Genomic DNA, 16,004 nt, shown 5'->3' on the forward strand with positions numbered 1-16,004 from the left:
TAAAGTAAGACAAGACTCGATTCACAATTTTTTGTAACTTTTAATTTAATGTGCACAATTAGATACTCCTATATCATGAAGTATAGTGCACATGTATAATAGATATCCAAAAAGAGAACATTTAATCCTTCAGTTGTTCTAACAATCTCTCCGAATAGAGTGTACAAGGGAGCAAAGGATGGGCAACTTGAAATTCAACATAAAAACATACTGATCTACAGATTGAAGCATTTTGACAGGAAGATCGGAACACAGCGTAAAAGCACCTAGCCTAAAGAACAAAAACAGCTCGATTCATCTACATAAACCTCAAAGTTCAATGCCGAAAAGGAGATATCTCGGTTGCTCTCTAGTACAGGTAGTAATTTGAACAGGGATTATATGGGATCATCACTGAGCAGCCCAACAAGCTCCGATTTCTTCAATTTCGAGAACCCTTTCATGCCTCTAGCTTTTGCAAGCGCTCTCAACTCCGATAGCTTCATAGTATTCAAGTCCTTGAGTTCAGCATGTACCTTTGCTTCTTTCTCATCAGAATCGTCTTCTTCAGCATCCAAAAACTTGGTCTCGGACAGCTTACCAATTGTGGGTTCGTCTATGTAATCAGCTTCCATAACCAACTCTGGCTCAGCCTCTTCGTCTTTCTCTTCTTCTTGTTCAAACTCTAGTCCTGACACCAGATCCATATCCGGCTCCAGATCAGATTCTGATTCAGGATCATGGTCGGTTTCAGAAAGGGTCTCATCAGTCTTGATATTTAGATGCGAAGTAGACACAATTGGCTCAAATCTAACCCTTGGAACAGGAGACCTGCGCCTGAAAGCGGATGGTGGACGGCTAAATGAAGGCTTATTGGTTTCCTGCGGATCTTCCCTAATATTATCGGAATTGAAGCTTTTGCTCCTATCTTCATTGGATTGCCCACTCTGTCTCGGATAATCTAAACTGAATTCGTTGGCACTGCCACCATTAACTTTCCCTTTAACCTGCTCAACTGAATGCTTTCTCAAAAGCTTAAGTAGAGAATCAACTGTTTCACTCTCTTTATTCTTTCCTTTGACGAATTCAAACTTCTTCTCTTCCTTGACCGCTGTTCTTTGGCGAAGTTGAGCCTGAACCTTCCTAAAAAGTTCGACAATTTCCCTTTCCCTATGTCCAGGAGCAGCAGTCGCATGGGACTTTGTGCTATTGGAAAGAGAAAGTAATGGCCCGTTTTTGGTTGATAAGAACTCGGAATCGTCAGGATTCTCAGAATTGTCCCGCTCTTCATTTGATCGATTCCTATTTCGAAAGTAACCAGACCTGTTCTGCCTAGAGAAGTCAGGATTTCTTCTATGACCACTGCTACTTGCCTTGCAGATAAAAGACATGTGCTTCAACGAACGCTTTGGCAATGTAATTTTCACCTGAGTACTTTTACATTCGCTTCGAGGACAAGTTGGTACACTGACTGCCCTTCCAGAAACTCCCAAACACGGAAGAAAGGTGCTTTCAGATGCTCCATAGCCTACAACATGAATAAAGAAATCATGAAACATGTACACAAGTCATTTGCACTAGAATTTAACAAATCCCAAGTCTAGAATCGGAAAGTAAGATCCCAAGTCTCATCTCCATCACTTATTCACCACCATAGTGTACATGATATACTTTACATGTTGGTTCCCGTAAAATTTCTAGCCCTAGGGTAATTCAATACAAACTGAGTAAGCCTCAGTCTTCTTTCAAGCCTCAAAAGGGTTTACAATCCTTGCTATCATTTCCTCAGTTCCTGACTAACACTACCCCAAACAGCTTCCAACACCCATTAACTTACTCTCCACTATCACAAACCCCCCAACATAACACAAAGTATTAGAAAGTAAAGTCAGTACCCTCAGAGAAATTGGTTCTCTTGCAAAAATGTTCACTGTCACATAGGATAGGATAAATGAATACAACAAACTAAAAATCTAATCTCTACTGATCTACATCGACCACCAAATCGCCCAATCTCTCCCTTAACCAATTCACAATCTTGAGCCTGCATATCGTTAGCACCACTGCAAGGGTAATCATAGAGAAAAGGAAAGAAAGTGATACAGTGGGGTCTGGGGTGGTAACTCAGTGATGTTTCCAAGAGGTGCTACGCTAAAAAAATCATGGAGATAACATGTGTGGCTCAATAAAAACACTAGATGCATATTTTCGAACCACTAGATCAAAATTTAAATATAAGTAGTGATTTTTCCAAGGTGAAATTTTTGATCTTGCAAAGGCAATTATACTTGATATGAAAGGAAAAAATTCCACATCTAGCACAAATACCTTTGAAGCATTAAAAACTGCCTTGGCATTATCATTAACCTTAAATATATGTTCCATTAACTTTCAAAGTCATACATGATAAACACCCCATATCATTACGATTAATGCTTTGACATCGTTGTATTGTTGCTAGACAAAACCCATTGTTTAATAGTCGCTACTATCACAAAACAAACATTAGTGCAATTCATGTCTGGTTTTCATCAACATGATTACATAGGAGAGCATAGAAAACATCCTAAATGAAGTTTTATTTTAGCATGTCATAGCCATCCCTGTGAATTTGTTAAAAGACAATGACACTTTGGAAAACATCATCAATTTGCCAAATTAACAGGAACTGAACTAATTATGGGCATGCTGCCTTGAAAGTACCTAACATTTGAGTAATTCTCTAGAACATAACACAATACCAAAAAATATTATGTCATGATAAATCATTGTCATTTAAACAAACACTTGGTGGGCATTACCTTTATTAGCTCCCAGCACAACAAATTCCATTAAAGATAAACACTTAAATACCACAAACAAGATAATCAGATAAATGAAAACCCAGTTTTCAATTTGCATAACTGAATATTAAAGGGAAAGACCCAAAAACAAAAACCCAAAAGGAAAATAATTAAAAGCAATAAAGAACTACAATCATGGAAATTTATTTGTTGATAAAGTATCTGACATTTCTACTGGTATAAATGCAAGTGAAATTAAGAATTTGAGAGCAATAAGAGAGGGCATTATAGGCGAGATTAAGAATTTTTACTGGTATAATTTGCAAGTGAAATTAAGAATTTATTTATAAATTAATTTGAAAAGGGGTAAATTGAAGAAGGTTAAGAAATTACCTTGACCGTTATTGGGGAGAATATTTAGGGTTCGAGACATGACCTTGAAATGAATATCATCAATGGCCGTACTTGAGTATATTGTGAGGAATGAGGAGGTTTGCTTCAGTGAAAGCAATTGACTGCGGAACAATTTATCTGTGGTTTTCTTGTAGACTCATCTCATATTTCTTTTCTACTCCTGGCATTTTAGGAAAAAAAAAATTATGAATGGCACCTCTAACTTTATGCACCTTATCCACTGTAGTTTTAAGTTTTAATATTCTTGTGTTATTGAGCGTTTTATAATTATAATTTAGTTTGTCTAAAATTATTAATTTTTTTTATTTTCTTTTATTTTTCAGTTTAAAGCATTAAAAATAAAAGAATAAGAAAAATAATTAATGGTTTTTGACGATTTTGAACGGAAAAAATTAGAAAAGATTATGGTTGTAACACTCTTAATAACACAAGGTTACAATTGATAATCAAAAAAACATAGTTGTACCATTGATAAAGTGCAAACATTTAGAGATAACATTAAAAATTTCCAAAAAAAAAAAAAATTGTTCCATTTCCTATCTAAATAGCATTGTTTGAATTTTATTAATAAACACAAAAAATATACTCTCACTTTTCTTTTCTCATTTACTGTTTACACTGTTTTTAAAATAATTTTTAGCACAATATCTTTAAGTATATATATTAAAACATTATAGTAATAATTATACATTGAAAACTATACATTAAAACTAATTTAATGAAATCTAACAATATATTGTATCTTGTATATATTTCTTAAAAACTTTATTAATATTTCTCTTTATTTTAGGTGAAATATTATAAATAGTAAAATTAATAGAGAACGGAGACAATAATTGGTATTAGAGAATATATATGACTAAATATCTGATGAAAAGCTTTTATTTGAAGTTATTAGACCTATCAAAATGGCAAGGTAATTTTTCTTTCATGTCATATTCGATCTGATTAATTTCAAATTAGGTTAATTTTGTATTGGATTGCTTCAGGTTTAGGTTGGGTTCGAATAATTTAAACTTATGAGGTAAATATTTTTTTGATTTTATAGAAAATATTTTCTTATTAAGATGGACCAAAATACCAATTTAAGTCTAAAATAAAGTACCTCATGAAAGAGTCTAAAAGAAAAAAATGTGGATTCAAAATATAAAAAATGACTGAATTGAGTCGCAACTAAAATGATGAAGAAACGTATAAATTAACATAATCAAAAAACCCAATCTTTAAGTTCGCCACCCTTTCCATTTTATCGCCACCTCTTTTTTAATGAAATTACTAAAATGACCTTAATTCTATTTTTAATAATAAAATCAACCATCATTATTACTAAACTAAATTTATTAATAATAATTAAATTAAATTTAAAAATATTAATTCTATTAAAGAAAATAATTTTTTTAAATCAGAAAATAAACATAATCACACGTTTTGTGTTGAAATTTGATACATGATCACTCTTTTAGCCAAAACTTTTGATGGGAAAATCACATTACAACAATGTTTACAGCATTACAACCTAGACTTCAAGATCTTTCCAATGATATATCATATGCCCGATTCCGATAACCGAGCGAGAAATGACAATCGTTTAAAGTTTGTTTGTGCTGAAATTTGACACATGTTCAATATTTTGGTCATAACTTTTTATATAAAAATTGTATTAATGCAATGTTTGTGGAATTAGAAACTAGACTTCAATAGCTTTATTTCCAACGACATATTGTATGCCCAATTCTGAAAATCGAGCGAAAAATGACGACCTTTTAGAATTTGCGGTGATTTCTAACATCCAGTCGCGCGCGACCGAACCGCGGTATAGTTGTAATGCCGCAAACATTGCAACTATATGATTTTTCTATTAAAAGATATAACTAAAAGAGTGAATATGTATCAAATTTCAACACAAACATTTTGTTTTTTGTAAATTAACAGTTTTTAGTTTTAGCTTGTTTAAGTTCAATGAGTGTTTGGAGAGAGTTTTTAAAGAGATATTAGAGATTGAAGGCTTAAAAAAAGTAACCAGGGGCAATATTGAAAATTTATTATATAAGGAGTGGCGATAAAATGAAAAGGGCTGCGAAGTTCAATACTTTATGGTAGAGTTTGACCCAACTTTCAATATTCTGAATCAGATCAAGTTAGAGTCAATCTAATCTACTTATCCAATATTAATTAAAAGTTTAATTTTTTTTATTATCAGATAAGTTCAAAGAATTTCTACAAGAAATGAGAAATTAATCTATCTAAATTAGGTAATAAGAATCGAATCATTGTTATAAGGCGAGGAAAAATGTCAATTATTACAATAACCCATCATTCTTCACTACAAAAAAATGTTGAAATACGAACTTATAGTTAGATAGTCGGAAATTCTAACTAATTTATCGACTAACCACTATTAGTCAGAAATACTCACTAAATTCCTACCAGACAAAAAATACTAAGAAATGCCGAATAATTCCTACCATTGTGGATAGTCGGAATTCCGACCAACTACAAACCAGATCTAACCTTGAATTAGTCGGAATTCTGATTAAAATGCTGACTAATATTTTTTACCCACCAAGTCTATTCCGATTGACCGAAATAGTTGGAGATTATCCGATAAAGAGAAATACTGACTAGTAAATAATAATAATCATAATAATAGCAAAGGTCGATATAGTGGTCATTTTTAGCCTTTTTAATCCATTTTTGTGAATAAAAGGCTTATTTAAAGTCCAACTCATTTAAAATCCGATTAGTTTTAAATTCCGCATATTTAAAGGTCAAATTTGAGCTCTCATTGAACCCATTCCATTGCACAACTCTATTCTAAACTCACATCATAATTCCAATAAGTTTCTATCAGAAGTAAAGTATGAAAAGAGAAGATTAAGACAGATCAATACCTCATCACAAGGAGGTCGCGATAAAAAATCCTCCAACTCTGTTCCAAACTCAATAGAAGTCTAAATTGAACTTGAAAGGTATTTAATTGGAGCCCCCACATAACATGGGGCTTTTCACCTCTATCTAAAATAAGAAAGTGGCCAACTAAAGATTGAGTTATAAACTTGTACTAATACTTCTACAACATAGAAGTAAGATTCCATCTCTAATATAAAAAGCCAAAATGAAAAAGAAACTGAAAGTTTTTTAAACAATTTTCAGAAATCTGAATAATAAATATATAAATCAAATAACAAATAGTAAGCTGTACTCCTATGCGTAAATCATAAAGTATATAAAACATCAACAATGACAAAATCAAAGGTTGTCTCATTCTCTGATTTCCATCAGAGATCCTCAAATGATCCTGCTAGCTTTAGACTCATCAAACTACAAACTCTTCACAATAATACATCAAATGTACCATGCTCTTCTTAGTAAGATACCATTACACTAAGATGCTATTATTTTCTAATTATTAATAATATATTTTTAGATTTAAAGTAGATTAGAGAATATTTTTATATTTAAAGGATGAAAAGGAATAATAATCTCTATGCTTCATAGAATTGACTACTCTATAGGGATTAATTTTAAATATAAAAGATAGATAATATTATGCATAATTTCATGATAAATTAATAATCAAATATTTATAATAATAACTATAATCAATGCGTATACATATAACTTATATGACAAATAAATTAATTATTAAAGATTGTCCAGACGTTTTTTCTTAAGGTATGTACAAGCTCCTGTAGGTTAGGGAGAGCCAAGAAATTTATTTTCTTGTAGGTTCTTATTAGTCATTTTTTATGCATAGCACTTATATTTTACCTGTGGTTCAAAATACTGGCTACACTTAAAAGTGTTTTTTTATTCTTATATATATATATATATATATATATATATATATATATATATATATATATATATATATATATATATATATGAAAAAATATGGTTATATCTTATATGAGATCTTATTTAATTCGTCTCAATTTATAATTGGGAAATTTCACATGGTAGCATTGAATTTTCATGAAACGCCAGTGGTGGTACTTTTGTAAGATTTTTCCACATGGTAGCATCTAGTTTATGCCTGATATAACTGTCGTAGCATTTTCTATTAAATTCCTGTCAATTTCTAATTTATTCACCATTTTGACTTTTCACCATTTTATTAAGTTTTGGTTGTTGTGCCCTAAACCATTTTTATGCCATCAACTATTTAATTCATCATTTTGACGTTATAATATTTAAGTGTTTTTTTTTTCATTCAAATTGGTGAATTAAACGGTAAGCTACACATTTGAGAGCATAAAAATGGTTTAAGATAAATTATAAAGACAACAATCAACACTTAATAAGGGTAAAAATGTTAAAATGGTAAATTAAACGGAAATTGACAAGTCTTTAACGGAAAATGCTACGAAAGTTAGATAAGGTATAAACTGGATGCTACCATGTGGAAAAATCTAACAAAAGTGCTACCACTAGCGTTTTACAAAAGCTCGATGTTACCATGTGGAATTTCTCTTTATAATTTATAATTATACACAACTAATACTCCTTCCTATTCAAGCTAATAGTCCCATTTATTTATGGGCACAATTCACTTATTACTCTTAATTTGTATTTTATTCTTAATCTATAAATATGTGAGATCTTGTTTAATTTGTCTCAAACAATTATAGATATTAAAAGTTCGATAAGTGTAAAAAACTAAATAAAACTACTAAATTGAATATAAGGGAGTATATAAAAAATCAAAATAGTACATCAAATGACTTGAAATAGGAAATAAAAGAAAATAAGAAAAACCGCATTTTATATCATTATTCTTTAAAATAATATATATAAAATAAATAATGTACAAAACTTGCATTATTATTCTACTCTCATATAAACCTTCCTCCCACAACCAAAACGTCTACTCTCCACGTCTTTCATAACATATCAACCATTTTATTTTTATTCCTCCTTCCGAGTTGAAACAGATTTTAGAATCGGAGAAAATGGGCGAGTTGGCAGCGAGTTACCGGTTTGAGAATCGAAGGGATATCACCATGGTGACGAGCGGACGAGTTCACTCAGCACGAGATGGGTTTTCGACTTCACCTGAGTTTTTGCCATACCCAGTAGAGGTGATTCGGGCGAGTCACGAGTCGAAGAAGGGAAAGAAATGGGGTCGACTCAGTGATCCAGAGATGAAACGGAAGAAACGAGTTATAAAGTATAAAGTTTATGCAATGGAAGGTAAAGTTAAAGCTTCATTTAGAAAAGGGTTGCATTGGATCAAAAATAAAGTTTCTGCATTTGTTCATGGTTATTGAAATTATTATCACAATATTAAAAAAATAGAGAAATTATTGTATGATCGATCAATACTCAATGATGGTCAAAGGAGAGAGAAATTATGAATGTAGATGAAAAAATGAGATGGAAAAAGCTTACTTATTGATGTTAAAATGTAATTTGTTTTCTGATTTTAATTTCTGTAATCTAATTAATTTATAATTTTTGGGTTTATTTTGAATATTATAGAGTTTTTTTTTTCTCATTTTTTATCCTCTTGCAAAAAGCTAATGCCTAATAACATATTTAAAGAAGTAAATTTTGAAATAAAAAAATTGGAAATAATATATATTTTGAAGCCTGATTTGATGATGATTGCTTAATTTTATGCTATATTAATTAATATTTTCTCATTAATAAATTTCGAGGCGTTTATTAGTAAGATTCGATTTATAATTGTTTTATTTTGTATTAATGTTCTTGACGACATTGTTTTGTCTATTGAAAAAAGTAGTTTGTATGAATGTAAGTGGTATTCATCCCATTTTATTTTGTTTATTACTTCTTTTAAATCAAATGTCAACAATATATATGTAGTTTTTATTTTTTATCAAGATCAAAATAGGGTTATTGTGGTTGAGACCACCACCATTGACGGATCAAAGCTTAATGAGAAATCGCTAGTGGAAAAAAGCTTATTTGTTGCGGTTTTATCCTCGTTATATGCTGTGATTTTGACCCGCAGCATTTGTGATAGCAGCATATGACACAATATTATATGCTGCGGTTCAAAACCTAGCATATAGTTCATATATTAGTTTTTGTTTTTTTCATTTTATATTAATTCGCCACTAAAAATTAATAACTATATACATAATAATTATTACACTAATAATCATTCAATATTTCCCCAATCATCATCCAAATTAAATATCATTTATATATATATATATATATATATATATATATATATATATATATATATATATATATATATATATATATATATATATATATATATATATATATATATATATATATATACACTTAAAATTCAAAGTTAAACACAACATTCAAAGTTATAAACTTATATGTTAAAATTCATACTTAAATTACACAAAAATAAACTTTTACACAATATTTTAAGTTATACCCAACATTCAAGTTTAAACTTATACTTTAAAATTCATACTTATACACCAAAAAAAAACTCATACATAACTCTGTTCAAAAGTTAAAGCTTGATTAAACCTTAAAATACCATGAAGCTTGAAAAACTAAAAGGTTGAAGAAATTATACCTTAAATTGTTTGAACAGTCCTCACATATTGTATGCTTCTAAGAATAGCTTCACATACCAATCTCCAAACACCAATTTGTCAAAACCTAAGTAAAATTCACATAACCTGCAACAAAAAACGAAGACAACAATATGTACCTTAAAAAACAAAGACAATAATAAATATCATTACCATAAAAAAACCTAAGTGAGATTCACATAACTAGCATACAAACACTAAGCCCTAAAACACCATGAAGTTTAAAAAACTAAGAAGAACAACAACAATTTTCGTGGGTTTTGAAGAAGTTAAAGGTTGAAGAAGAAAAGAGGAAGAAAAACAAATTTTTCATGGATTGAAGAAGGTTGAAGAAGATGAAGAGAAATGAGCAAATTACATCGAAGTAAGGCGGGTTTTGAAAACAAATAATACATTTTCTTGGGTTTGAATCTGTTGTATGAATGAAGGCGGGATTTTTTTTAAAAAAAACAGGGTATATGTTGTGGTTCAATGAGAACCGCAGCATATACTGTATTTTTTTTTTGCTTAATTTTTCTACTACTTTTATGCTGCGTTTTTTTAAACCGCAGCATATGTTGCGCAGCATATGAGGTTCTTTTCCACTAGTGAATATGAAAAACGTTTAATTTTTTATTGATCAAGAATAAAAATACAAATTTTTATTGATTTCGAAATAATATACTCCGTAGGTGATGGGAATCGAACTTTTCACAAAAGTGAAAAGGAAAATCGTCAATCATGATATCATCCACATATAAGAAAAGACAAGCAATGTGACGGCCACGTTTATAAATGAACAAAGAGTTATCACAAGTGTTATTTATGAAACCAATAGTAAACATGTAAGAAGCAAACGATTATACCATACATGGGATGCTTGTTAGAGATCATACAAAAACTTATTTAATTTGCATACACAAGAAGGATGAAGGAGATCACGAAAACCCATATGTTGATGCATGTAGACAGTCCATTAAGATGCCCATCAAAAAGACATTTTTAACATCAAGTTGAAGTATAAGTCAAGCTTTAGAAATAGCTAAGCTTAGAATGGTACCGAATGATAGTGGCTTGACCACTAGACTAAAAGACAGTTTTTGTGGTGTTAATAGTGTCACCTTGGTTATTACATCTCATGAGATCCATCTCCGTCTAAATATCCTTCACAGAAAAACTAAAATGACCAAAAGAATGAAGACATTGTTATCGGTGGTAAATTTTCTAACAGAGATTAAATTTTTGATAAGTTGAGGGGCATGTAGGATATTTTTGAGGATGAAAAGGGGGGTTGGGAGAAGATAATGTATCAGTACCAAAATCATAAATAGAAATAGAATAGCCATTACCAACGATTATACAATTTTCTTATTAAAATTAAAAATAAGACGAGCGATTACCTTGAGAGGAAGTCATATGAGATGTGGCTCCCATGTCCATATATCAAGATGCTTCCAGTTAATTGAGAGTAAGAGTATGAAGAGCTTCATTGATATCGGTGGGACTAGAACTGTAAAATGCTTGTTGACGATATAGACCAAGAGTACCATTGTTATTGCAAGAATTGGCATGAGAACTATTGATACCCCATGTTTATTGGAAAATTTGAATAAAATAAGATTATTTAACAACTTAATTCTAAAAATAAGCTCCGTGAAAACTTATTTCCCAAAATAAGCGTCCGTACATCCAAGCCTAGCCTCGGTTTAAATCGCTGTTACTAACAGCGAAAGTAAAAAAAAATAAAAAATTAAAGGCCAAAGTCACTGTTACTAACAGCGACTTTGAGGTTAACTGGTAACTCCTTCACCTCGTCAGCTGGAATAAGGAAGTAACTGAGAACTGAAAACTTAAAACGACTTTGGGCTTTGGGCTTTTTATTTATTTTTTTAAGTCGCTGTTAGTAACAGCGGCTTTGGGCTTTTAATTTTTTTTTCTCTTTCGCTGTTACTAACAGCGACTCTTGCCAAACCTAAGCTTGGATGTACGGACGCTTATTTTGGGAAATAAGTTTTCACGGAGCTTATTTTTGGAATTAAGTTGTTAAATAATCTTATTTATTTCAAATTTTCTGTTTATTGTTGATTGGGCTTGGCCCAGGTTTGGTTGGATTGACAATGAAAGGGGCTAGGAGGATAAGCCCAAGGAAGAAAGTTGTCCCAAGGGAGCTAAACATTGAAAATTTGAAATGATTAAGACAAATTATAAATAAAATGAACCAAATAAAATAAGTTTCAACTTATTTTTAAAAGTAAGCGTGAAATTCTCAAACCTGTGGTTTGGGGCTGTTCGCAGTTAGTATCTGCGAACAGGTCAAAAAAAAACACAATAGTTGTTTGCAGTTACTAACTGCGAACAACTTTGACTTTTTTTTTGATCTGTTCGCAGTTTGATCTGTTCACGGTGGAAGTTGCTGTGCGTATTTGTGAAGCTAGCTGTTCGCAGTTACTAACTTATGTTATTTCACGTTTAGAAATTTCACGCTTACTTTTGGAAATAAGTTGAAACGTATCTTATTTGATTCATTTTGTTGATAATTTGTCTTAATCTTTCCAAATTTTCCTAAACATTGCCATATGACTGTCTACCATCACGGTTTTTGCAATCACCACAATCGCTATGGTCGCCACCCTGCTAGTAGCCACCACCACGTCTACCACCACTGTAGCTGATGGCCACCTTGTCCATCATGTGCCCATTGTTGTTTTGTGGAGAATTGGAGAAATTGGAAGAATTTTTATTTTGAGAAAAGCAGAGAGTGTTGATGTTATTTTTTCGATTTTAACGGTGTTTGAGGGTGGTTTGTTCAAGAGAAAGTTTTGAACGGACTGTGCCAAACTGAGACTATAGTTAAAGAGTTGATATTATGAGGGTATATCAGTATACATAACGACAAACTAAGCAATCACGAAGCAACCTTCTAATCGTTGGGGGTTCCATTCTAACAATAATATTCATCACTACCTATGAGTTTGCTACTAAATTAGTGAATAAAAATATTATTTTCCTCAGCAAACTGAAGAGACAGAAAGAGTAATAAATTAGTGAAATTGGATAGTGTTTGCTATTAAATCAATATTTCTTTATTCTAGCCATTTTTCTTCATTTACATTTGACACAAAAAATAAAGAGTTGGATATAATAAGTTAAAGTGGTGGATTATTTAAATATATGAAAACAAAATAAAAAAAATAATTGAGTCATATTCAATAATAAAAATAAGATAAATTTATTAGAACACACTAAAATAAAAAATAAAAAAAAAACAAATTAAATGGAACTAAATAATATACTTCTACAACTCTAGATGCAAAAAAGTCAAAAATTATTATGTATACTATGTGTGTTGGGGTGCATTACAATTTCTAATCAAATATCTTAGGCATTAAGTCAAAATTTTGGTTTACCAAACTCAAAACAAGTACATAACGTGTTATGTTTCTTATACTTTGAGCTTGAATGAACATGTGTGCTCAAATAATTGAATCAAAGAACACAATTCATGTGATTACTCAAATGCACAAGTTAAAGACTTCTCCTTAAGGGCTCGTAAAGTTTGAATCGAGCTTATGGGAGTGAATATTGTTTAATTAATTTTGGAAAAAGAGAATTAATTCTTTATATGGATAATGAGAATTAAACTTCGTCATAAAGATAAAAGAGAAAACTTTTAACTATTAGACTAACATGAGATTTGCTAGTGAACAATGTTGATTGTGACCTGTTGCACACTTGGCTAACTTAAACTGAAACAATTTGCTCCTAATAAAAGGATAATTAAAGTCGATAGAAGATCAATATGTAGATGAATACAAATGCAAATTTAATTTGAGATCGAATTCGACCTTACACATAGTGATTAGTGACCCATAATCTGATTTGATACGACTTGTAGTAGACTTAGCCTATAAAATATGATATAATTCACCCAATATCAATTCTGTCGTTGGCCCATCTTATTTCAATTTATTGATGTTATTATTACTTTAATTATTTTGTTAACTTAGCTTATTTTTTAAAAAAATATTATTTTCTAAATTATACTTATTTTTTATTAATTAGATAAAGGTAGAGGCCTTTATTGTTGAAAAAGACAAAAAATGTTTGATTATGAAGAAACACAATGGGAAACACCTCAAGCAGCTGTCAAACAAAAACACAGCCAAGATGTGGATTTCAGTTTCAGGTGACTCCTTTTTTTTTTTTTTTTTTTTGAGGTCCTATTATGAAATATCCAACTCATTTTCTGTGTATTTTCCCTTTTCTATTTGGCTTCACTAGGATTTTGCATCTGGTTTCTCATTGTTTAAATATCCAACACAAACGGGAAATATCCAAATTATTTACAACTTAAATAAATAAATAAAAAATTGCACAAAACATAACAAAGTCATTTTATTATATTCTATCAAAATTTAAAGCGAAAAAACGACTCCATTAAAAATGACCACTATTTAACTTGATGGATAATATTTAAATTTAATCTCCCTTCTCAACATAGCGATTTCACGGTCACAATTTGCTGATAATTGATAAATCTACAATTTGCCCCACATAATCCGTGACTTCCAACATAATCCAAACATTCCAATTTGCATCATCATGGGTGATGATGGGACATGGTACATAGTGGGTGGATTTAATGGGTAGTTCAGATAGATAAGTAATAACACTTAAAAGATGCTAAAAATTTAATAGTAATGCAATAAAAAATAAAAAAAAATTTTGATTGAGTTTTTTGTATCGTCTTCCACCCATGATGCATTCCACTTGTAATTTTTTCGGTAATTAGTGACTATTTGTGACATCGCTTTTTTTCTTCGGCCAGTTTTCTGAGAGATTGTTTTTTTTAGAGACGTCTCTCTAACCCAGTCCATTAAATCTTAATGTCCACTTACTATATACCTAATGCCTACTTACAATATACTTAATGCTCACCGAAAAAGTACTTGACATTGCCTACTAACAATTTCTTAATAGATACCGAGAAACTTAGCACACTTACCATATTCTTAATGTCTACTTAATATCTTTATGCCTAATTACAATATACTAAATGCCTACTTATAATATTTTTAATGCCTACTGAGAAATTTACTCTATATTTTTCTTTTTCGGACATCCCAATTAGAGATTATCTTGCAAAAACTTTGTGTGTTTTTCTCGGATATGCTCTAGCCTCTAGTACATAGACATACAAACTTACGCAAAACATTATGAGTGAAACGCTGGAAATTGATTCATGCTTGGTTTTCACTTTTCAGGGGACCTTTCCAAGCAAGTTAGTGTTTTACCCACCTCATTTATTTTAATAAAAATTTAATGCTGTATGGCCCCACTTTACAGCCGTGTCCTGGAGTCTTTTTCCCAATCTAGACCTTTTCTCCCTCCAATCAATACCGCGTAACAGTCTTATTAGTACTATATATACAATAAACGGTTTATTCTTTTTCATCATCAAAACCTTCCATAGTTGTTCTTTGCATAATAGAGTACATACTTTTTGAACACCAAAAGAAAAAAAAAACATGGGTAGGAAGATATCTTCATGTGAAGCGGCTGCTCGTCGAGCATGGCGACTCCTCCGATTAACCTTAATATGGGCTCAAAAAGGCGGTTTGTTAAAATGTAGGCTCATGGACGAGTTACGCCTTATGCCTAAATACCTTGTAGGTCATCACAAGAAGTCTTTGGATATGATCCGATATGGTGAACGTGAGCTCTCGTTTGACGAGACTCCTGTCCTACACCTTAGGATGAGCCGACCTGCATCGTTAAGGTTCAAGATTCCGTGCATTAAGCCAGAAGTGGCTGATTTCGATTACGATTTTGGTAATGATGGTAATGATTATGATGATGTAAGGTACGGGAATTATGGTGCAAGGAGAAGCTTTCTACGGAACAATGTAGATGATTATGAAGATCGGAATGAAATTTGTGAAGAAGAAATGGTGTATGAAGATGACGCAGGGATCGACGTCAAGGCGGAGGAGTTCATTGCCAACTTCTATCAACAAATGAAGATGCAAAGACAAATTTCATTTCAACAAAGGCAAAATGGGATGCAGACAGCTTAAAATTCATGCTTTTATATTATACTATGTATAAATTTTTGGATTTTTGTACGCTTTCCGGCATTTTGTAAATACCCGAGGCTTCATATTATGAGATTTTACCGTAATACAATTATTAGCATATGGGTTTTGAGGTCATCTCACCGAGAAAGTTTCTCCTCAGCAAAATCCGTTTTTTCCGCACCTCCTCCCAATCTCCTTACCGACTCGAAAATAGCATGAAA

The 16,004-nt window shown here is 31.2% G+C and overlaps 3 protein-coding genes across 3 annotated transcripts; 2 read left to right on the forward strand and 1 right to left on the reverse strand.

The window, feature by feature from the left end:
- Window positions 1–116: 116 nt before the first annotated feature.
- Window positions 117–3,368, reverse strand: LOC130798327 (rho-N domain-containing protein 1, chloroplastic-like). The gene is made up of 2 exons (XM_057661263.1): window positions 3,156–3,368; window positions 117–1,507 (listed from the first exon to the last, which is right to left on the reverse strand). Exons 1-2 carry the CDS (start codon window positions 3,193–3,195, stop codon window positions 378–380), a joined length of 1,170 nt encoding a protein of 389 aa, XP_057517246.1. The 5' UTR covers window positions 3,196–3,368; the 3' UTR covers window positions 117–377.
- Window positions 3,369–8,019: 4,651 nt separating this feature from the next.
- On the forward strand, window positions 8,020–8,630 carry LOC130798194 (uncharacterized). Its single transcript, XM_057661082.1, has one exon. The coding sequence runs from the start codon at window positions 8,129–8,131 to the stop codon at window positions 8,444–8,446; it is 318 nt and encodes a 105-aa protein (XP_057517065.1). The 5' UTR covers window positions 8,020–8,128; the 3' UTR covers window positions 8,447–8,630.
- Window positions 8,631–15,147: 6,517 nt separating this feature from the next.
- LOC130797882 (uncharacterized) lies at window positions 15,148–15,963 on the forward strand. Its single transcript, XM_057660667.1, has one exon. The coding sequence runs from the start codon at window positions 15,235–15,237 to the stop codon at window positions 15,781–15,783; it is 549 nt and encodes a 182-aa protein (XP_057516650.1). The 5' UTR covers window positions 15,148–15,234; the 3' UTR covers window positions 15,784–15,963.
- The last annotated feature ends 41 nt before the right edge of the window (window positions 15,964–16,004 follow it).

The sequence above is a fragment of the Amaranthus tricolor genome, chromosome 13, assembly GCF_026212465.1.
Source record: "Amaranthus tricolor cultivar Red isolate AtriRed21 chromosome 13, ASM2621246v1, whole genome shotgun sequence".
Classification (NCBI taxonomy): domain Eukaryota; kingdom Viridiplantae; phylum Streptophyta; class Magnoliopsida; order Caryophyllales; family Amaranthaceae; genus Amaranthus; species Amaranthus tricolor.

What these genes read in the sequence shown, in the direction of transcription:
- LOC130798327 (XM_057661263.1), bottom strand. Translation starts at nt 3,195, where the DNA reads ATGTCTCGAACCCTAAATATTCTCCCCAATAACGGTCAAG. An exon ending in TCTCCCCAATAACGGTCAAG is followed by an intron (nt 1,508 to 3,155) that starts GTAATTTCTTAA and finishes TTCATGTTGTAG; the next exon opens with GCTATGGAGCATCTGAAAGC.
- LOC130797882 (XM_057660667.1), top strand. Translation starts at nt 15,235, where the DNA reads ATGGGTAGGAAGATATCTTCATGTGAAGCGGCTGCTCGTCGAGCATGG.
- LOC130798194 (XM_057661082.1), top strand. Translation starts at nt 8,129, where the DNA reads ATGGGCGAGTTGGCAGCGAGTTACCGGTTTGAGAATCGAAGGGATATC.